The 24,127-nt window shown below is 51.3% G+C and overlaps 1 protein-coding gene across 1 annotated transcript; it reads right to left on the reverse strand.

Annotated features, from left to right (window-relative positions):
* Positions 1-449: 449 nt before the first annotated feature.
* Positions 450-23,902, reverse strand: LOC138473492 (streptococcal hemagglutinin-like). Its single transcript, XM_069612132.1, has 9 exons — positions 23,530-23,902; positions 21,891-21,997; positions 15,989-16,267; positions 15,239-15,682; positions 13,592-13,870; positions 7,062-7,565; positions 5,190-5,693; positions 2,337-2,840; positions 450-968 (listed from the first exon to the last, which is right to left on the reverse strand). The coding sequence occupies exons 1-9, from the start codon at positions 23,900-23,902 to the stop codon at positions 450-452; spliced, it is 3,513 nt and encodes a 1,170-aa protein (XP_069468233.1).
* Between the last annotated feature and the right edge of the window lie 225 nt (positions 23,903-24,127).

A 24,127-nucleotide genomic window follows, 5' to 3' on the forward strand; every position in this document is an offset into this window, starting at 1 on the left:
CGTGGCCTCTGCACTGAATCAGCAGCCACAGCAGCTTCACCAGCATGTAAAACGCTAACACCACTAGCCTGGGATCGTGGTCTCTGCACTGAATCAGCAGCCACAGCAGCTTCGCCAGCATGTAAAACGCTAAGACAACTAGCCTGGGATTGTGGCCTCTGCACTGGAACTGCAGCCAGAGCAGCTTCGCCAGCATGTAAAATGCTAACACCACTAGCCTGGGATTATGGCCTCTTTACTGAATTAGCAGCCACAGCAGCTTCACCAGCATCTAAAACACTAACACCACTAGCCTGGGATCGTGGGTTCTGCAATGAATCAGCAGCCACAGCAGCTTCGCTAGCATGTAAAACACTAACACCACTAGCCTTGGATCATGGGATCTGCACAGAATCAGCAGCCACAGCAGCTACACCAGCATGTAAAATGCTAACACCACTAGCCTGGGATCATGGCCTCTGCACTGAATCAGCAGCCACAGCAGCTTCACCAGCATCTAAAACACTAACACCACTAGCCTGGGATTGTGGGTTCTGCAATGAAGCAGCAGCCACAGACGCTTCGCCAGCATGTAAAACGCTAACACCACTAGCCTTGGATCGTGGGATCTGAACAGAATCAGCAGCCACAGCAGCTTCATCAGCATGTAAAACGCTAACACCACTAGCCTGGGATTGTGGACTCTGCACTGAATCAGCGGCCACAACAGCTTCACCACCATGTAAAACGCTAACACCACTAGCCTGGGATCGTGGCTTCTGCACTGAAGCTGCAGCCAGAGCAGCTTCGCCAGTATGTAAAACGCTAACACCACTAGCCTGGGATTGTAGCCTCTTTACTGAATTAGCAGCCACAGCAGCTTTACCAGCATCTAAAACACTAACACCACTAGCCTGGGATCGTGGGTTCTGCAATGAATCAGCAGCCACAGCAGCTTCGCCAGCTTGTAAAACACTAACACCACTAGCCTTGGATCATGGGATCTGCACAGAATCAGCAGCCACAGCAGCTTCACCAGCATGTAAAATGCCAACACCACTAGCCTGGGATCATGGCCTCTGCACTGAATCAGCAGCCACAGCAGCTTCGCCAGCATGCAAAATGCTAACACCACTAGCCTGGGTTCGTCGGCTCTGCACTGAATCAGCAGCCACAGCAGCTTCACCAGCATCTAAAAAGCTAACCCACTAGCCTGGGATCGTGGGCTCTGTACTGAATCAGGAGCCACAGCAGCTTCACTAGCATGTAAAACGCTAACACCACTTGCCTAGGATAGTGGGCTCTGCACTGAATCAGCAGCCACAGCAGCTTTGCCAGCATGTAAAACGCTAACACCACTAGTCTGGGATTGTGGCCTCTGCACTGAATCAGCAGCCATAGCAGCTTCTCCAGCATGTAATACGCTAACACTACTTGCCTGGGATTGTGCCCTCTGTTCTGAATCAGCAGCCACAGCAGCTTCGCCAGCATGTAAAACGCTAACACCACCAGCCTGGGATCGTGGCCTATGCACTGAATCAGCAGCTACAGCAGTTTCACCAACATGTAAAATGCTAACACCACTAGCCCGGGATTGTGGCCTCTGCACTGAATCAGCAGCCACAGCAGCTTCCCCAGCAAGTAAAACGCTAACACCACTAGCCTGGGATCATGGGCTCTGCAATGATTCAGCAGCCACATCAGCTTCGCCAGCATATAAAACGCTACTACCACTAGGCTGGGATTGTGCCCTCTGTACTGAATCAGCAGCCACAGCAGCTTCGCCAGCATGTAAAATGCTAACCCCACTAGCCTCGGATTGTATGATCTGCACTGAATCAGCAGCCACAGCAGCTTAGCCAGCATGTAAAATGACATCCACTAGCCTAAGCTCGTGGCCTCTGCACTGAATCAGCAGCCACAGCAGCTTCACCAGCATGTAAAACGCTAACACCACTAGCCTGGGATCGTGGTCTCTGCACTGAATCAGCAGCCACAGCAGCTTCGCCAGCATGTAAAACGCTAAGACAACTAGCCTGGGATTGTGGCCTCTGCACTGGAACTGCAGCCAGAGCAGCTTCGCCAGCATGTAAAACGCTAACACCACTAGCCTGGGATTGTGGCCTCTTTACTGAATTAGCAGCCACAGCAGCTTCACCAGCATCTAAAACACTAACACCACTAGCCTGGGATCGTGGGTTCTGCAATGAATCAGCAGCCACAGCAGCTTCGCCAGCATGTAAAACACTAACACCACTAGCCTTGGATCATGGGATCTGCACAGAATCAGCAGCCACAGCAGCTACACCAGCATGTAAAATGCTAACACCACTAGCCTGGGATCATGGCCTCTGCACTGAATCAGCAGCCACAGCAGCTTCGCCAGCATCTAAAACACTAACACCACTAGCCTGGGATTGTGGGTTCTGCAATGAAGCAGCAGCCACAGACGCTTCGCCAGCATGTAAAACGCTAACACCACTAGCCTTGGATCGTGGGATCTGAACAGAATCAGCAGCCACAGCAGCTTCATCAGCATGTAAAACGCTAACACCACTAGCAAGGTATTGTGGGCTCTGCACTGAATCAGCGGCCACAACAGCTTCACCACCATGTAAAACGCTAACACCACTAGCCTGGGATCGTGGCTTCTGCACTGAAGCTGCAGCCAGAGCAGCTTCGCCAGCATGTAAAACGCTAACACCACTAGCCTGGGATTGTAGCCTCTTTACTGAATTAGCAGCCACAGCAGCTTCACCAGCATCTAAAACACTAACACCACTAGCCTGGGATCGTGGGTTCTGCAATGAATCAGCAGCCACAGCAGCTTCGCCAGCTTGTAAAACACTAACACCACTAGCCTTGGATCATGGGATCTGCACAGAATCAGCAGCCACAGCAGCTTCACCAGCATGTAAAATGCCAACACCACTAGCCTGGGATCATGTCCTCTGCACTGAATCAGCAGCCACAGCAGCTTCGCCAGCATGCAAAATGCTAACACCACTAGCCTGGGTTTGTGGGCTCTGCACTGAATCAGCAGCCACAGCAGCTTCACCAGCATCTAAAAAGCTAACCCACTAGCCTGGGATCGTGGGCTCTGTACTGAATCAGGAGCCACAGCAGCTTCACTAGCATGTAAAACGCTAACACCACTAGCCTAGAATAGTGGGCTCTGCACTGAATCAGCAGCCACAGCAGCTTCGCCAGCATGTAAAACGCTAACACCACTAGTCTGGGATTGTGGCCTCTGCACTGAATCAGCAGCCAATGCAGCTTCTCCAGCATGTAATACGCTAACACTACTTGCCTGGGATTGTGCCCTCTGTTCTGAATCAGCAGCCACAGCAGCTTCGCCAGCATGTAAAACGCTAACACCACCAGCCTGGGATCGTGGCCTATGCACTGAATCAGCAGCTACAGCAGTTTCACCAACATGTAAAATGCTAACACCACTAGCCCGGGATTGTGGCCTCTGCACTGAATCAGCAGCCACAGCAGCTTCCCCAGCAAGTAAAACGCTAACACCACTAGCCTGGGATCATCATGGGCTCTGCAATGATTCAGCAGCCACATCAGCTTCGCCAGCATGTAAAACGCTACTACCACTAGGCTGGGATTGTGCCCTCTGTACTGAATCAGCAGCCACAGCAGCTTCGCCAGCATGTAAAATGCTAACCCCACTAGCCTCGGATCGTATGATCTGCACTGAATCAGCAGGCACAGCAGCTTAGCCAGCATGTAAAATGACATCCACTAGCCTAAGCTCGTGGCCTCTGCACTGAATCAGCAGCCTCAGCAGCTTCACCAGCGTGTAAAACGCTAACACCACTAGCCTGGGATCGTGGTCTCTGCACTGAATCAGCAGCCACAGCAGCTTCGCCAGCATGTAAAACACTAAAAGCACAAGCCTTGGATCATGGGATTGTACAGAATCAGCAGTCCCAGCAACTTCATCAGCATGTAAAATGCTAACACCACTAGCCTGGGATTGTGGGCTCTAAACTGAATCAGCAGCCACAGCAGCTTCGCCAGCATGTAAAACGCTAAGACAACTACCCTGGGTTTGTGACCTCTGCACTGAAGCTGCAGCCAGAGCAGCTTCGCCAGCATGTAAAACGCTAACACCACTAGCCTGGGATTGTGGCCTCTTTACTGAATTAGCAGCCACAGCAGCTTCACCAGCATCTAAAACACTAACACCACTAGCCTTGGATCGTGGGTTCTGCAATGAATCAGCAGTCACAGCAGCTTCGCCAGCATGTAAAATGCTAACACCACTAGTTTAGCTTGGGATTGCGGCCTCTGCACTGAATCAGCAGCCACAGCAGCGTCGACAGCATGTAAAACGCTAAAACCACCAGCCTGGGATTGTGGCCTATGCACTGAATCAGCAGCTACAGCAGTTTCCCCAACATGTAAAATGCTAACACCACTAGCCCGGGATTGTGGCCTCTGCACTGAATCAGCAGCCACAGCAGCTTTGCCCAGCAAGTAAAACGCTAACACCACTAGCCTGGGATCATGGGCTCTGCAATGATTCAGCAGCCACATCAGCTTCGCCAGCATGTAAAACGCTACTACCACTAGGCTGGGATTGTGCCCTCTGTACTGAATCAGCAGCCACAGCAGCTTCGCCAGCATGTAAAATGCTAACCCCACTAGCCTCGGATCGTATGATCTGCACTGAATCAGCAGCCACAGCAGCTTAGCCAGCATGTAAAATGACATCCACTAGCCTAAGCTCGTGGCCTCTGCACTGAATCAGCAGCCACAGCAGCTTCACCAGCATGTAAAACGCTAACACCACTAGCCTGGGATCGTGGTCTCTGCACTGAATCAGCAGCCACAGCAGCTTCGCCAGCATGTAAAACGCTAAGACAACTAGCCTGGGATTGTGGCCTCTGCACTGGAACTGCAGCCAGAGCAGCTTCGCCAGCATGTAAAACGCTAACACCACTAGCCTGGGATTATGGCCTCTTTACTGAATTAGCAGCCATAGCAGCTTCACCAGCATCTAAAACACTAACACCACTAGCCTGGGATCGTGGGTTCTGCAATGAATCAGCAGCCACAGCAGCTTCGCCAGCATGTAAAACACTAACACCACTAGCCTTGGATCATGGGATCTGCACAGAATCAGCAGCCACAGCAGCTACACCAGCATGTAAAATGCTAACACCACTAGCCTGGGATCATGGCCTCTGCACTGAATCAGCAGCCACAGCAGCTTCGCCAGCATCTAAAACACTAACACCACTAGCCTGGGATTGTGGGTTCTGCAATGAAGCAGCAGCCACAGACGCTTCGCCAGCATGTAAAACGCTAACACCACTAGCCTTGGATCGTGGGATCTGAACAGAATCAGCAGCCACAGCAGCTTCATCAGCATGTAAAACGCTAACACCACTAGCCTGGGATTGTGGACTCTGCACTGAATCAGCGGCCACAACAGCTTCACCACCATGTAAAACGCTAACACCACTAGCCTGGGATCGTGGCTTCTGCACTGAAGCTGCAGCCAGAGCAGCTTCCCCAGTATGTAAAACGCTAACACCACTAGCCTGGGATTGTAGCCTCTTTACTGAATTAGCAGCCACAGCAGCTTCACCAGCATCTAAAACACTAACACCACTAGCCTGGGATCGTGGGTTCTGCAATGAATCAGCAGCCACAGCAGCTTCGCCAGCTTGTAAAACACTAACACCACTAGCCTTGGATCATGGGATCTGCACAGAATCAGCAGCCACAGCAGCTTCACCAGCATGTAAAATGCCAACACCACTAGCCTGGGATCATGGCCTCTGCACTGAATCAGCAGCCACAGCAGCTTCGCCAGCATGCAAAATGCTAACACCACTAGCCTGGGTTCGTCAGCTCTGCACTGAATCAGCAGCCACAGCAGCTTCACCAGCATCTAAAAAGCTAACCCACTAGCCTGGGATCGTGGGCTCTGTACTGAATCAGGAGCCACAGCAGCTTCACTAGCATGTAAAACGCTAACACCACTAGCCTAGGATAGTGGGCTCTGCACTGAATCAGCAGCCACAGCAGCTTTGCCAGCATGTAAAACGCTAACACCACTAGTCTGGGATTGTGGCCTCTGCACTGAATCAGCAGCCATAGCAGCTTCTCCAGCATGTAATACGCTAACACTACTTGCCTGGGATTGTGCCCTCTGTTCTGAATCAGCAGCCACAGCAGCTTCGCCAGCATGTAAAACGCTAACACCACCAGCCTGGGATCGTGGCCTATGCACTGAATCAGCAGCTACAGCAGTTTCACCAACATGTAAAATGCTAACACCACTAGCCCGGGATTGTGGCCTCTGCACTGAATCAGCAGCCACAGCAGCTTCCCCAGCAAGTAAAACGCTAACACCACTAGCCTGGGATCATGGGCTCTGCAATGATTCAGCAGCCACATCAGCTTCGCCAGCATGTAAAACGCTACTACCACTAGGCTGGGATTGTGCCCTCTGTACTGAATCAGCAGCCACAGCAGCTTCGCCAGCATGTAAAATGCTAACCCCACTAGCCTCGGATTGTATGATCTGCACTGAATCAGCAGCCACAGCAGCTTAGCCAGCATGTAAAATGACATCCACTAGCCTAAGCTCGTGGCCTCTGCACTGAATCAGAAGCCACAGCAGCTTCACCAGCATGTAAAACGCTAACACCACTAGCCTGGGATCGTGGTCTCTGCACTGAATCAGCAGCCACAGCAGCTTCGCCAGCATGTAAAACGCTAAGACAACTAGCCTGGGATTGTGGCCTCTGCACTGGAACTGCAGCCAGAGCAGCTTCGCCAGCATGTAAAACGCTAACACCACTAGCCTGGGATTGTGGCCTCTTTACTGAATTAGCAGCCACAGCAGCTTCACCAGCATCTAAAACACTAACACCACTAGCCTGGGATCGTGGGTTCTGCAATGAATCAGCAGCCACAGCAGCTTCGCCAGCATGTAAAACACTAACACCACTAGCCTTGGATCATGGGATCTGCACAGAATCAGCAGCCACAGCAGCTACACCAGCATGTAAAATGCTAACATCACTAGCCTGGGATCATGGCCTCTGCACTGAATCAGCAGCCACAGCAGCTTCGCCAGCATCTAAAACACTAACACCACTAGCCTGGGATTGTGGGTTCTGCAATGAAGCAGCAGCCACAGACGCTTCGCCAGCATGTAAAACGCTAACACCACTAGCCTTGGATCGTGGGATCTGAACAGAATCAGCAGCCACAGCAGCTTCATCAGCATGTAAAACGCTAACACCACTAGCAAGGTATTGTGGGCTCTGCACTGAATCAGCGGCCACAACAGCTTCACCACCATGTAAAACGCTAACACCACTAGCCTGGGATCGTGGCTTCTGCACTGAAGCTGCAGCCAGAGCAGCTTCGCCAGCATGTAAAACGCTAACACCACTAGCCTGGGATTGTAGCCTCTTTACTGAATTAGCAGCCACAGCAGCTTCACCAGCATCTAAAACACTAACACCACTAGCCTGGGATCGTGGGTTCTGCAATGAATCAGCAGCCACAGCAGCTTCGCCAGCTTGTAAAACACTAACACCACTAGCCTTGGATCATGGGATCTGCACAGAATCAGCAGCCACAGCAGCTTCACCAGCATGTAAAATGCCAACACCACTAGCCTGGGATCATGTCCTCTGCACTGAATCAGCAGCCACAGCAGCTTCGCCAGCATGCAAAATGCTAACACCACTAGCCTGGGTTTGTGGACTCTGCACTGAATCAGCAGCCACAGCAGCTTCACCAGCATCTAAAAAGCTAACCCACTAGCCTGGGATCGTGGGCTCTGTACTGAATCAGGAGCCACAGCAGCTTCGCTAGCATGTAAAACGCTAACACCACTAGCCTAGAATAGTGGGCTCTGCACTGAATCAGCAGCCACAGCAGCTTCGCCAGCATGTAAAACGCTAACACCACTAGTCTGGGATTGTAGCCTCTGCACTGAATCAGCAGCCAATGCAGCTTCTCCAGCATGTAATACGCTAACACTACTTGCCTGGGATTGTGCCCTCTGTTCTGAATCAGCAGCCACAGCAGCTTCGCCAGCATGTAAAACGCTAACACCACCAGCCTGGGATCGTGGCCTATGCACTGAATCAGCAGCTACAGCAGTTTCACCAACATGTAAAATGCTAACACCACTAGCCCGGGATTGTGGCCTCTGCACTGAATCAGCAGCCACAGCAGCTTCCCCAGCAAGTAAAACGCTAACACCACTAGCCTGGGATCATCATGGGCTCTGCAATGATTCAGCAGCCACATCAGCTTCGCCAGCATGTAAAACGCTACTACCACTAGGCTGGGATTGTGCCCTCTGTACTGAATCAGCAGCCACAGCAGCTTCGCCAGCATGTAAAATGCTAACCCCACTAGCCTCGGATCGTATGATCTGCACTGAATCAGCAGGCACAGCAGCTTAGCCAGCATGTAAAATGACATCCACTAGCCTAAGCTCGTGGCCTCTGCACTGAATCAGCAGCCTCAGCAGCTTCACCAGCGTGTAAAACGCTAACACCACTAGCCTGGGATCGTGGTCTCTGCACTGAATCAGCAGCCACAGCAGCTTCGCCAGCATGTAAAACACTAAAAGCACAAGCCTTGGATCATGGGATTGTACAGAATCAGCAGTCCCAGCAACTTCATCAGCATGTAAAATGCTAACACCACTAGCCTGGGATTGTGGGCTCTAAACTGAATCAGCAGCCACAGCAGCTTCGCCAGCATGTAAAACGCTAAGACAACTACCCTGGGTTTGTGACCTCTGCACTGAAGCTGCAGCCAGAGCAGCTTCGCCAGCATGTAAAACGCTAACACCACTAGCCTGGGATTGTGGCCTCTTTACTGAATTAGCAGCCACAGCAGCTTCACCAGCATCTAAAACACTAACACCACTAGCCTTGGATCGTGGGTTCTGCAATGAATCAGCAGTCACAGCAGCTTCGCCAGCATGTAAAATGCTAACACCACTAGTTTAGCTTGGGATTGCGGCCTCTGCACTGAATCAGCAGCCACAGCAGCGTCGACAGCATGTAAAACGCTAAAACCACTAGCCTGGGATTGTGGGCTCTGCACTGAATCAGCAGCCACAGCAGCTTCGCCAGCATATAAAACACTAACACCACTAGCCTGGGATTGTGGGTTCTGCAATGAATCAGCAGCCACAGACACTTCGCCAGCATGTAAAACGCTAACACCACTAGCCTTGGATCGTGGGATCTACACAGAATCAGCAGCCACAGCAGCTTCATCAACATGTAAAATGCTAACACCACTAGCCTGGGATTGTGGGCTCTGCACTGAATCAGCAGCCACAGCAGCTTCACTACCATGTAAAACGTTAACACCACTAGCCTGGGATTGTGGCCTCTGCACTGAATGAGCAGCCACAGCAGCTTCGTCAGCATGCAAAACGCTAAGACCACTAGCCTGGGATTGTGGGCTCTGTACTGAATCAGCAGCCACAGCAGCTTCACTAGCATGTAAAACGCTAACACCACTAGCCTAGGATAGTGGGCTCTGCACTGAATCAGCAGCCACAGCAGCTTCACCAGCATGTAAAACGCTAACACCACTAGTCTGGGATTGTGGCCTCTGCACTGAATCAGCAGCCACAGCAGCTTCGCCAGATTGTAAAACACTAACACTACTAGCCTGGGATTGTGCCCTCTGTTCTGAATTAGCAGCCACAGCAGCTTCGCCAGCATGTAAAACGCTAACACCACCAGCCTGGGATCGTGGCCAATGCACTGAATCATCAGCTACAGCAGTTTCACCAGCATGTAAAATGCTAACACCACTAGCCTGGGATTGTGGCCTCTGCACTGAATCAGCAGCCACAGCAGCTTCGCCAGCATGTAAAAGGCTAACACCACTAGCCTGGGATCATGGGCTCTGCAATGAATCAGCAGCCTCAGCAGCTTCGCCAGCATGTAAAACACTAATACCACTAGCCTGGGATTGTGTCCTCTGTACTGATTCAGCAGCCACAGCACCTTCGCCAGCATGTAAAACGCTAACCCCACTAGCCTCGGATCGTGGGTTCTGCACTGAATCAGCAGCCACAGCAGCTTAGCCAGCATGTAAAATGACATCCACTAGCCTAAGCTTGTGGCCTCTGCACTGAATCAGCAGCCACAGCAGCTTCACCATTATGTAAAACGCTAACACCACTAGCCTGGCATCGTGGTCTCGGCACTGAATCACCAGCCACAACAGCTTCGCAAGCATGTAAAACACTAACACCACTAGCCTTGGATCGTGGGATCTGCACAGAATCAGCAGCCACAGCCACTTCATCAGCATGTAAAACGCTAATACCACTAGCCTAGGATCGTGGGCTCTGCAATGAATCAGCAGCCACAGCAGCTTCACCAGCATGTAAAACGCTATCACCACTAGCCTGGGATTGTGGGCTCTGCACTGAATCAGCAGCCGCAGCAGCTTCGAAAGCATGTAAAACGCTAACACCACTAGCCTGGAATCGTGGTCTCTGTACTGAATCAGCAGCCACAGCAGCTTTGCCAGCATGTAAAACGCTAATACCACTAGCTTGGGATCATGGGCTCTCTACTTACTGTATCAGCAGCCACAGCAGCTTTGCCAGCATGTAAAATGCTAACACCACTAGCCTGGGATTGTGGGCTCTGCACTGAATCAGCAGCCACAGCAGCTTTGCCAGGATGTAAAACGCTAACACCACTAGCCTGGGATCGTGGGCTCTGTACTGAATCAGCAGCCACAGCAGCTTCACCAGCATGTAAAATGCTAATACCACTAGCTTGGGATCGTGGGCTCTGCATTGAATCAGCTGCCACAGCAGCTTCGCCAGCATGTAAAACGCTAATACCACTAGCCTGGGATTGTGGGCTCTGTACTGAATCAGCACCCAGAGCAGCTTCGCCAGCATCTAAAACACTAACACCACTAGCCTGGGATCGTGGGTTCTGCAATGAATCAGCAGCCACAGACACTTCGCCAGCATTTAAAATGCTAACACCACTAGCCTTGGATCATGGGATTGTACAGAATCAGCAGTCCCAGCAACTTCATCAGCATGTAAAATGCTAACACCACTAGCCTGGGATTGTGGGCTCTGCACTGAATCAGCAGCCACAGCAGCTTAGCCAGCATGTAAAATGCTAAGACAACTAGCCTGGGATTGTGGCCTCTGCACTAAAGCTGCAGCAAGAGCAGCTTCGCCAGAATGTAAAACGTTAACAACACTAGTATGGGATTGTGGCCTCTTTACTGAATTAGCAGCCACAGCAGCTTCACCAGCATCTAAAACACTAACACCATTAGCCTGGGATCGTGGGTTCTGCAATGAATCAGCAGCCACAGCAGCTTAGCCAGCATGTAAAATGACATCCACTAGCCTAAGCTCGTGGCCTCTGCACTGAATCAGCAGCCACAGCAGCTTCACCAGCATGTAAAACGCTAACGCCACTAGCCTGGGATCGTGGTCTCTGCACTGAATCAGCAGCCACAGCAGCTTCGCCAGCATGTAAAACACTAAAAGCACAAGCCTTGGATCATGGGATTGTACAGAATCAGCAGTCCCAGCAACTTCATCAGCATGTAAAATGCTAACACCACTAGCCTGGGATTGTGGGCTCTAAACTGAATCAGCAGCCACAGCAGCTTCGCCAGCATGTAAAACGCTAAGACAACTAGCCTGGGATTGTGACCTCTGCACTGAAGCTGCAGCCAGAGCAGCTTCGCCAGCATGTAAAACGCTAACACCACTAGCCTGGGATTGTGGCCTCTTTACTGAATTAGCAGCCACAGCAGCTTCACCAGCATCTAAAACACTAACACCACTAGCCTTGGATCGTGGGTTCTGCAATGAATCAGCAGTCACAGCAGCTTCGCCAGCATGTAAAATGCTAACACCACTAGTTTAGCTTGGGATTGTGGCCTCTGCACTGAATCAGCAGCCACAGCAGCGTCGACAGCATGTAAAACGCTAAAACCACTAGCCTGGGATTGTGGGCTCTGCACTGAATCAGCAGCCACAGCAGCTTCGCCAGCATATAAAACACTAACACCACTAGCCTGGGATTGTGGGTTCTGCAATGAATCAGCAGCCACAGACACTTCGCCAGCATGTAAAACGCTAACACCACTAGCCTTGGATCGTGGGATCTGCACAGAATCAGCAGCCACAGCAGCTTCATCAACATGTAAAATGTTAACACCACTAGCCTGGGATTGTGGGCTCTGCACTGAATCAGCAGCCACAGCAGCTTCACTACCATGTAAAACGTTAACACCACTAGCCTGGGATTTTGGCCTCTGCACTGAATGAGCAGCCACAGCAGCTTCACCAGCATGCAAAACGCTAACACCACTAGCCTGGGATCGTGGGCTCTGCACTGAATCAGCAGCCACAGCAGCTACACCAGCATCTAAAAAGCTAACACCACTAGCCTGGGATTGTGGGCTCTGTACTGAATCAGCAGCCACAGCAGCTTCACTAGCATGTAAAACGCTAACACCACTAGCCTAGGATAGTGGGCTCTGCACTGAATCAGCAGCCACAGCAGCTTCACCAGCATGTAAAACGCTAACACCACTAGTCTGGGATTGTGGCCTCTGCACTGAATCAGCAGCCACAGCAGCTTCGCCAGCATGTAAAACGCTAACACTACTAGCCTGGGATTGCGCCCTCTGTTCTGAATGAGCAGCCACAGCAGCTTCACCAGCATCTAAAACGCTAACACCACCAGCCTGGGATCGTGGCCAATGCACTGAATCATCAGCTACAGCAGTTTCACCAGCATGTAAAATGCTAACACCACTAGCCTGGGATCATGGCCTCTGCACTGAATCAGCAGCCACAGCAGCTTCGCCAGCATGTAAAAGGCTAACACCACTAGCCTGGGATCATGGGCTCTGCAATGAATCAGCAGCCTCAGCAGCTTCGCCAGCATGTAAAACGCTAACCCCACTAGCCTCGGATTGTGGGTTCTGCACTGAATCAGCAGCCACAGCAGCTTAGCCAGCATGTAAAATGACATCCACTAGCCTAAGCTTGTGGCCTCTGCACTGAATCAGCAGCCACAGCAGCTTCACCAGCATGTAAAACGCTAACACCACTAGCCTGGCATCGTGGGATCTGCACAGAATCAGCAGCCACAGCCACTTCATCAGCATGTAAAACGCTAATACCACTAGCCTAGGATCGTGGGCTCTGCAATGAATCAGCAGCCACAGCAGCTTCACCAGCATGTAAAACGCTATCACCACTAGCATGGGATTGTGGGCTCTGCACTGAATCAGCAGCCGCAGCAGCTTCGAAAGCATGTAAAACGCTAACACCACTAGCCTGGAATCGTGGTCTCTGTACTGAATCAGCAGCCACAGCAGCTTTGCCAGCATGTAAAACGCTAATACCACTAGCTTGGGATCATGGGCTCTGTACTGTATCAGCAGCCACAGCAGCTTTGCCAGCATGTAAAATGCTAACACCACTAGCCTGGGATTGTGGGCTCTGCACTGAATCAGCAGCCACAGCAGCTTTGCCAGGATGTAAAACGCTAACACCACTAGCCTGGGATCGTGGGCTCTGTACTGAATCAGCAGCCACAGCAGCTTCACCAGCATGTAAAATGCTAATACCACTAGCTTGGGATCGTGGGCTCTGCATTGAATCAGCTGCCACAGCAGCTTCGCCAGCATGTAAAACGCTAATGCCACTAGCCTGGGATTGTGGGCTCTGCACTGAATCAGCAGCCACAGCAGCTTCGCCAGCATCTAAAACACTAACACCGCTAGCCTGGGATCGTGGGTTCTGCAATGAATCAGCAGCCACAGACACTTCGCCAGCATTTAAAATGCTAACACCACTAGCCTTGGATCATGGGATTGTACAGAATCAGCAGTCCGAGCAACTTCATCAGCATGTAAAATGCTAACACCACTAGCCTGGGATTGTGGGCTCTGCACTGAATCAGCAGCCACAGCAGCTTCGCCAGCATGTAAAACACTAACACCACTAGCCTTGGACCATGGGATATGCACAGAATCAGCAGCCACAGCATCTTCACCAGCATGTAAAATACTAACACCACTAGCCTGGGATCATGGCCTCTGCACTGAATCAGCAGCCACAGCAGCTTCGCCAGCATGTAAAACGCTAAGACAACTAGCCTGGGATTGTGGCCTCTGCACTAAAGCTGCAGCAAGAGCAGCTTCGCCAGAATGTAAAACGTTAACACCACTAGTATGGGATTGTGTCCTCTGTACTGATTCAGCAGCCACAGCACCTTCGCCAGCATGTAAAACGCTAACCCCACTAGCCTCGGATCGTGGGTTCTGCACTGAATCAGCAGCCACAGCAGCTTCACCAGCATGTAAAACGCTAACACCACTAGCCTGGCATCGTGGTCTCGGCACTGAATCACCAGCCACAACAGCTTCGCAAGCATGTAAAACACTAACACCACTAGCCTTGGATCGTGGGATCTGCACAGAATCAGCAGCCACAGCCACTTCATCAGCATGTAAAACACTAATACCACTAGCCTAGGATCGTGGGCTCTGCAATGAATCAGCAGCCACAGCAGCTTCACCAGCATGTAAAACGCTATCACCACTAGCCTGGGATTGTGGGCTCTGCACTGAATCAGCAGCCACAGAAGCTTCGAAAGCATGTAAAATGCTAACACCACTAGCCTGGAATCGTGGTCTCTGTACTGAATCAGCAGCAACAGCAGCTTTGCCAGCATGTAAAATGCTAATACCACTAGCTTGGGATCATGGGCTCTGTACTGTATCAGCAGCCACAGCAGCTTTGCCAGCATGTAAAATGCTAACACCACTAGCCTGGGATTGTGGGCTCTGCACTGAACAGCAGCCACAGCAGCTTTGCCAGGATGTAAAACGCTAACACCACTAGCCTGGGATCGTGGGCTCTGTACTGAATCAGCAGCCACAGCAGCTTCACCAGCATGTAAAATGCTAATACCACTAGCTTGGGATTGTGGGCTCTGCATTGAATCAGCTGCCACAGCAGCTTCGCCAGCATGTAAAACGCTAATACCACTAGCCTGGGATTGTGGGCTCTGCACTGAATCAGCAGCCACAGCAGCTTCGCCAGCATCTAAAACACTAACACCACTAGCCTGGGATCGTGGGTTCTGCAATGAATCAGCAGCCACAGACACTTCGCCAGCATTTAAAATGCTAACACCACTAGCCTTGGATCATGGGATTGTACAGAATCAGCAGTCCCAGCAACTTCATCAGCAGGTAAAATGCTAACACCACTAGCCTGGGATTGTGGGCTCTGCACTGAATCAGCAGCCACAACAGCTTCGCCAGCATGTAAAACGCTAAGACAACTAGCTTGGGATTGTGGCCTCTGCACTAAAGCTGCAGCAAGAGCAGCTTCGCCAGAATGTAAAACGTTAACACCACTAGTATGGGATTGTGGCCTCTTTACTGAATTAGCAGCCACAGCAGCTTCACCAGCATCTAAAACACTAACACCATTAGCCTGGGATCGTGGGTTCTGCAATGAATCAGCAGCCACAGCAGCTTCGCCAGCATGTAAAACACTAACACCACTAGCCTTGGACCATGGGATCTGCACAGAATCAGCAGCCACAGACGCTTCGCCAGCATGTAAAACGCTAATACCACTAGCCTGGGATTGTGGGTTCTGCAATGAAGCAGCAGCCACAGACGCTTCACCAGCATGTAAAACGCTAATACCACTAGCCTAGGATCGTGGGCTCTGCAATGAATCAGCAGCCACAGCAGCTTCACCAGCATGTAAAACGCTATCACCACTAACCTGGGATTGTGGGCTCTGCACTGAATCAGCAGCCACAGCAGCTTCGAAAGCATGTAAAACGCTAACACCACTCGCCTGGAATCGTGGTCTCTGTACTGAATCAGCAGCCACAGCAGCTTTGCCAGCATGTAAAACGCTAATACCACTAGCTTGGGATCATGGGCTCTGTACTGTATCAGCAGCCACAGCAGCTTTGCCAGCATGTAAAATGCTAACACCACTAGCCTGGGATTGTGGGCTCTGCACTGAATCAGCAGCCACAGCAGCTTTGCCAGGATGTAAAACGCTAACACCACTAGCCTGGGATTGTAGCCTCTTTACTGAATTAGCAGCCACAGCAGCTTCACCAGCATCTAAAACACTAACACCACTAGCCTGGGATCGTGGGTTCTGCAATGAATCAGCAGCCACAGCAGCTTCGCCAGCTTGTAAAACACTAACACCACTAGCCTTGGATCATGGGATCTGCACAGAATCAGCAGCCACAGCAGCTTCACCAGCATGTAAAATGCCAACACCACTAGCCTGGGATCATGGCCTCTGCACTGAATCAGCAGCCACAGCAGCTTCGCCAGCATGCAAAATGCTAACACCACTAGCCTGGGATCGTGGGCTCTGCACTGAATCAGCAGCCACAGCAGCTTCACCAGCATCTAAAAAGCTAACACCACTAGCCTGGGATCGTGGGCTCTGTACTGAATCAGAAGCCACAGCAGCTTCACTAGCATGTAAAACGCTAACACCACTAGCCTAGGATAGTGGGTTCTGCACTGAATCAGCAGCCACAGCAGCTTCGCCAGCATGTAAAACGCTAACACCACTAGTCTGGGATTGTGGCCTCTGCACTGAATCAGCAGCCATAGCAGCTTCTCCAGCATGTAATACGCTAACACTACTTGCCTGGGATTGTGCCCTCTGTTCTGAATCAGCAGCCACAGCAGCTTCGCCAGCATGTAAAACGCTAACACCACCAGCCTGGGATCGTGGCCTATGCACTGAATCAGCAGCTACAGCAGTTTCACCAACATGTAAATTGCTAACACCACTAGCCCTGGATTGTGGCCTCTGCACTGAATCAGCAGCCACAGCAGCTTGCCCAGCAAGTAAAACGCTAACACCACTAGCCTGGGATCATGGGCTCTGCAATGATTCAGCAGCCACATCAGCTTCGCCAGCATGTAAAATGCTACTACCACTAGGCTGGGATTGTGCCCTCTGTACTGAATCAGCAGCCACAGCAGCTTCCCCAGCATGTAAAATGCTAACCCCACTAGCCTCGGATCGTATGATCTGCACTGATTCAGCAGCCACAGCAGCTTCGCCAGCATGCAAAATGCTAACACAACTAGCCTGGGATCGTGGGCTCTGCACTGAATCAGCAGCCACAGCAGCTTCACCAGCATCTAAAAAGATAACACCACTAGCCTGGGAACGTGGGCTCTGTACTAAATCAGGAGCCACAGCAGCTTCACTAGCATGTAAAACGCTAACACCACTAGCCTAGGATAGTGGGCTCTGCACTGAATCAGCAGCCACAGCAGCTTCGCCAGCATGTAAAACGTTAACACCACTAGTCTGGGATTGTGGCCTCTGCACTGAATCAGCAGCCATAGCAGCTTCTCCAGCATGTAATACGCTAACACTACTTGCCTGGGATTGTGCCCTCTGTTCTGAATCAGTAGCCACAGCAGCTTCACCAGCATGTAAAACGCTAACACCACCAGCCTGGGATCGTGGCCTATGCACTGAATCAGCAGCTACAGCAGTTTCACCAACATGTAAAATGCTAACACCACTAGCCCGGGATTGTGGCCTCTGCACTGAATCAGCAGCCACAGCAGCTTCCCCAGTAAGTAAAACGCTAACACCACTAGCCTGGGATCATGGGCTCTGCACTGAATCAGCAGCCACAGCAGCTTCACCAGCATGTAAAACGCTAACACCACTAGCCTGGGATTGTGGTCTCTGCACTGAATCAGCAGCCACAGCCGCTTTGCCAGCATGTAAAACACTAAAAGCACAAGCCTTGGATCATGGGATTGTACAGAATCAGCAGTCCCAGCAACTTCATCAGCATGTAAAATGCTAACACCACTAGCCTGGGATTGTGGGCTCTAGACTGAATCAGCAGCCACAGCAGCTTCGCCAGCATGTAAAACACTAACACCACTAGCCTTGGACCATGGGATCTGCACAGAATCAGCAGCCACAGACGCTTCGCCAGCATGTAAAACGCTAATACCACTAGCCTGGGATTGTGGGTTCTGCAATGAAGCAGCAGCCACAGACGCTTCACCAGCATGTAAAACGCTAATACCACTAGCCTAGGATCGTGGGCTCTGCAATGAATCAGCAGCCACAGCAGCTTCACCAGCATGTAAAACGCTATCACCACTAACCTGGGATTGTGGGCTCTGCACTGAATCAGCAGCCACAGCAGCTTCGAAAGCATGTAAAACGCTAACACCACTCGCCTGGAATCGTGGTCTCTGTACTGAATCAGCAGCCACAGCAGCTTTGCCAGCATGTAAAACGCTAATACCACTAGCTTGGGATCATGGGCTCTGTACTGTATCAGCAGCCACAGCAGCTTTGCCAGCATGTAAAATGCTAACACCACTAGCCTGGGATTGTGGGCTCTGCACTGAATCAGCAGCCACAGCAGCTTTGCCAGGATGTAAAACGCTAACACCACTAGCCTGGGATTGTAGCCTCTTTACTGAATTAGCAGCCACAGCAGCTTCACCAGCATCTAAAACACTAACACCACTAGCCTGGGATCGTGGGTTCTGCAATGAATCAGCAGCCACAGCAGCTTCGCCAGCTTGTAAAACACTAACACCACTAGCCTTGGATCATGGGATCTGCACAGAATCAGCAGCCACAGCAGCTTCACCAGCATGTAAAATGCCAACACCACTAGCCTGGGATCATGGCCTCTGCACTGAATCAGCAGCCACAGCAGCTTCGCCAGCATGCAAAATGCTAACACCACTAGCCTGGGATCGTGGGCTCTGCACTGAATCAGCAGCCACAGCAGCTTCACCAGCATCTAAAAAGCTAACACCACTAGCCTGGGATCGTGGGCTCTGTACTGAATCAGAAGCCACAGCAGCTTCACTAGCATGTAAAACGCTAACACCACTAGCCTAGGATAGTGGGTTCTGCACTGAATCAGCAGCCACAGCAGCTTCGCCAGCATGTAAAACGCTAACACCACTAGTCTGGGATTGTGGCCTCTGCACTGAATCAGCAGCCATAGCAGCTTCTCCAGCATGTAATACGCTAACACTACTTGCCTGGGATTGTGCCCTCTGTTCTGAATCAGCAGCCACAGCAGCTTCGCCAGCATGTAAAACGCTAACACCACCAGCCTGGGATCGTGGCCTATGCACTGAATCAGCAGCTACAGCAGTTTCACCAACATGTAAATTGCTAACACCACTAGCCCTGGATTGTGGCCTCTGCACTGAATCAGCAGCCACAGCAGCTTGCCCAGCAAGTAAAACGCTAACACCACTAGCCTGGGATCATGGGCTCTGCAATGATTCAGCAGCCACATCAGCTTCGCCAGCATGTAAAATGCTACTACCACTAGGCTGGGATTGTGCCCTCTGTACTGAATCAGCAGCCACAGCAGCTTCCCCAGCATGTAAAATGCTAACCCCACTAGCCTCGGATCGTATGATCTGCACTGATTCAGCAGCCACAGCAGCTTCGCCAGCATGCAAAATGCTAACACAACTAGCCTGGGATCGTGGGCTCTGCACTGAATCAGCAGCCACAGCAGCTTCACCAGCATCTAAAAAGATAACACCACTAGCCTGGGAACGTGGGCTCTGTACTAAATCAGGAGCCACAGCAGCTTCACTAGCATGTAAAACGCTAACACCACTAGCCTAGGATAGTGGGCTCTGCACTGAATCAGCAGCCACAGCAGCTTCGCCAGCATGTAAAACGTTAACACCACTAGTCTGGGATTGTGGCCTCTGCACTGAATCAGCAGCCATAGCAGCTTCTCCAGCATGTAATACGCTAACACTACTTGCCTGGGATTGTGCCCTCTGTTCTGAATCAGTAGCCACAGCAGCTTCACCAGCATGTAAAACGCTAACACCACCAGCCTGGGATCGTGGCCTATGCACTGAATCAGCAGCTACAGCAGTTTCACCAACATGTAAAATGCTAACACCACTAGCCCGGGATTGTGGCCTCTGCACTGAATCAGCAGCCACAGCAGCTTCCCCAGTAAGTAAAACGCTAACACCACTAGCCTGGGATCATGGGCTCTGCACTGAATCAGCAGCCACAGCAGCTTCACCAGCATGTAAAACGCTAACACCACTAGCCTGGGATTGTGGTCTCTGCACTGAATCAGCAGCCACAGCCGCTTTGCCAGCATGTAAAACACTAAAAGCACAAGCCTTGGATCATGGGATTGTACAGAATCAGCAGTCCCAGCAACTTCATCAGCATGTAAAATGCTAACACCACTAGCCTGGGATTGTGGGCTCTAGACTGAATCAGCAGCCACAGCAGCTTCGCCAGCATGTAAAACACTAACACCACTAGCCTTGGACCATGGGATCTGCACAGAATCAGCAGCCACAGCATCTTCACCAGCATGTAAAATACTAACACCACTAGCCTGGGATCATGGCCTCTGCACTGAATCAGCAGCCACAGCAGCTTCGCCAGCATCTAAAACACTAACACCACTAGCCTGGGATTGTGGGTTCTGCAATGAAGCAGCAGCCACAGACGCTTCGCCAGCATGTAAAACGCTAATACCACTAGCCTAGGATCGTGGGCTCTGCAATGAATCAGCAGCCACAGCAGCTTCACCAGCATGTAAAACGCTATCACCACTAGCCTGGGATTGTGGGCTCTGCACTGAATCAGCAGCCACAGCAGCTTCGAAAGCATGTAAAACGCTAACACCACTAGCCTGGAATCGTGGTCTCTGTATTGAATCAGCAGCCACAGCAGCTTTGCCAGCATGTAAAACGCTAATACCACTAGCTTGGGATCATGGGCTCTGTACTGTATCAGCAGCCACAGCAGCTTTGCCAGCATGTAAAATGCTAACACCACTAGCCTGGGATTGTGGGCTCTGCACTGAATCAGCAGCCACAGCAGCTTTGCCAGGATGTAAAACGCTAACACCACTAGCCTGGGATTGTAGCCTCTTTACTGAATTAGCAGCCACAGCAGCTTTGCCAGCATGTAAAACGCTAATACCACTAGCTTGGGATCATGGGCTCTGTACTGTATCAGCAGCCACAGCAGCTTTGCCAGCATGTAAAATGCTAACACCACTAGCCTGGGATTGTGGGCTCTGCACTGAATCAGCAGCCACAGCAGCTTCGAAAGCATGTAAAACGCTAACACCACTAGCCTGGAATCGTGGTCTCTGTATTGAATCAGCAGCCACAGCAGCTTTGCCAGCATGTAAAACGCTAATACCACTAGCTTGGGATCATGGGCTCTGTACTGTATCAGCAGCCACAGCAGCTTCACCAGCATCTAAAACACTAACACCACTAGCCTGGGATCGTGGGTTCTGCAATGAATCAGCAGCCACAGCAGCTTCGCCAGCTTGTAAAACACTAACACCACTAGCCTTGGATCATGGGATCTGCACAGAATCAGCAGCCACAGCAGCTTCACCAGCATGTAAAATGCCAACACCACTAGCCTGGGATCATGGCCTCTGCACTGAATCAGCAGCCACAGCAGCTTCGCCAGCATGCAAAATGCTAACACCAATAGCCTGGGATCGTGGGCTCTGCACTGAATCAGCAGCCACAGCAGCTTCACCAGCATCTAAAAAGCTAACACCACTAGCCTGGGATCGTGGGCTCTGTACTGAATCAGGAGCCACAGCAGCTTCACTAGCATGTAAAATGCTAACACCACTAGCCTAGGATAGTGGGATCTGCACTGAATCAGCAGCCACAGCAGCTTCGCCAGCATGTAAAACGCTAACACCACTAGTCTGGGATTGTGGCCTCTGCACTGAATCAGCAGCCATAGCAGCTTCTCCAGCATGTAATACGCTAACACTACTTACCTGGGATTGTGCCTTCTGTTCTGAATCAGCAGCCACAGCAGCTTCGCCAGCATGTAAAACGCTAACACCACCAGCCTGGGATCGTGGCCTATGCACTGAATCAGCAGCTACAGCAGTTTCACCAACATGTAAAATGCTAACACCACTAGCCCGGGATTGTGGCCTCTGCACTGAATCAGCAGCCACAGCAGCTTCCCCAGCAAGTAAAACGCTAACACCACTAGCCTTGGATCATGGGCTCTGCAATGATTCAGCAGCCACATCAGCTCCGCCAGCATGTAAAACACTACTACCACTAGGCTGGGATTGTGCCCGCTGTACTGAATCAGCAGCCACAGCAGCTTCGCCAGCATGTAAAATGCTAACCCCACTAGCCTCAGATTGTATGATCTGCACTGAATCAGCAGCCACAGCAGCTTAGCCAGCATGTAAAATGACATCCACTAGCCTAAGCTCGTGGCCTCTGCACTGAATCAGCAGCCACAGCAGCTTCACCAGCTTGTAAAACGCTAACACCACTAGCCTGGGATCGTGGTCTCTGCACTGAATCAGCAGCCACAGCAGCTTCGCCAGCATGTAAAACGCTAAGACAACTAGCCTGGGATTGTGGCCTCTGAACTGGAGCTGCAGCCAGAGCAGCTTCGCCAGCATGTAAAACGCTAACACCACTAGCCTGGGATTGTGGCCTCTTTACTGAATTAGCAGCCACAGCAGCTTCACCAGCATCTAAAACACTAACACCACTAGCCTGGGATCGTGGGTTCTGCAATGAATCAGCAGCCACAGCAGCTTCGCCAGCATGTAAAACACTAACACCACTAGCCTTGGATCATGGGATCTGCACAGAATCAGCAGCCACAGCAGCTTCGCCAGCATGTAAAACGCTAACACTACTAGCCTGGGATTGTGCCCTCTGTTCTGAATTAGCAGCCACAGCAGCTTCGCCAGCATGTAAAATGCTAACACCACCAGCCTGTGATCGTGGCCAATGCACTGAATCAGCAGCTACAGCAGTTCCACCAGCATGTAAAATGCTAACACCACTAGCCTGGGATTGTGGCCTCTGCACTGAATCAGCAGCCACAGCAGCTTCGCCAGCATGTAAAAGGCTAACACCACTAGCCTGGGATCATGGGCTCTGCAATGAATCAGCAGCCTCAGCAGGTTCGCCAGCATGTAAAACACTAATACCACTAGGCTGGGATTGTGTCCTCTGTACTCATTCAGCAGCCACAGCAGCTTCGCCAGCATGTAAAACGCTAACCCCACTAGCCTCGGATCGTGGGCTCTGCACTTAATCAGCAGCCACAGCAGCTTAGCCAGCATGTAAAATGTCATCCACTAGCCTAAGATCGTGGCCTCTGCACTGAATCAGCATCCACAGCAGCTTCACCAGCATGTAAAACTCTAACACCACTAGCCTGGGATCGTGGTCTCGGCACTGAATCACCAGCCACAACAGCTTCGCCAGCATGTAAAACACTAACACCACTAGCCTTGGATCGTGGGATCTGCACAGAATCAGCAGCCACAGCAACTTCATCAGCATGTAAAACGCTAACACCACTAGCCTAGGATTGTGGGCTCTGCACTGAATCAGCAGCCACAGCAGCTTCACCAGCATGTAAAACGCTATCACCACTAGCCTGGGATTGTGGGCTCTGCACTGAATCAGCAGCCACAGCAGCTTCGCCAGCAAGTAAAATGCTAAGACAACTAGCCTGGGATTGTGGCCTCTGCACTGGAGCTGCAGCCACAGCAGCGTCGACAGCATGTAAAACGCTAAAACCACTAGCCTGGGATTGTGGGCTCTGCACTGAATCAGCAGCCACAGCAGCTTCGCCAGCATATAAAACATTAACAACACTAGCCTGGGATTGTGGGTTCTGCAATGAATCAGCAGCCACAGACAGTTCGCCAGCATGTAAAACGCTAACACCACTAGCCTTGGATCGTGGGATCTGCACAGAATCAGCAGCCACAGCAGCTTCATCAGCATGTAAAATGCTCATACCACTAGCCTGGGATTGTGGGCTCTGCACCGAATCAGCAGCCACAGCAGCTTCACTACCATGTAAAACGTTAACACCACTAGCCTGGGATTGTGGCCTCTGCACTGAATGAGCAGCCACAGCAGCTTCGCCAGCATGCAAAACGCTAACACCACTAGCCTGGGATCGTGGGCTCTACACTGAATCAGCAGCCACAGCAGCTACACCAGCATATAAAAAGCTAAC

The sequence above is a fragment of the Ambystoma mexicanum genome, chromosome 8, assembly GCF_040938575.1.
Source record: "Ambystoma mexicanum isolate Mex_15411 chromosome 8, UKY_AmexF1_1, whole genome shotgun sequence".
NCBI classification, from domain to species: Eukaryota; Metazoa; Chordata; class Amphibia; order Caudata; family Ambystomatidae; genus Ambystoma; species Ambystoma mexicanum.

Coding starts and splice junctions, on each gene's coding strand:
- LOC138473492 (XM_069612132.1), bottom strand. CDS start 23,902: ATGAGCATTTTACATGCTGATGAAGCTGCTGTGGCTGCTGATTCTGTG. Junction 21,998..23,529: donor CCCACAATCCCAGGCTAGTG/GTGATAGCGTTT, acceptor AAACTGCTGTAG/CTGCTGATTCAGTGCATAGG. Junction 2,841..5,189: donor CTGCTGTGGCTGCTGATTCA/GTGCAGAGGCCA, acceptor CCATGATCCAAG/GCTAGTGGTGTTAGTGTTTT.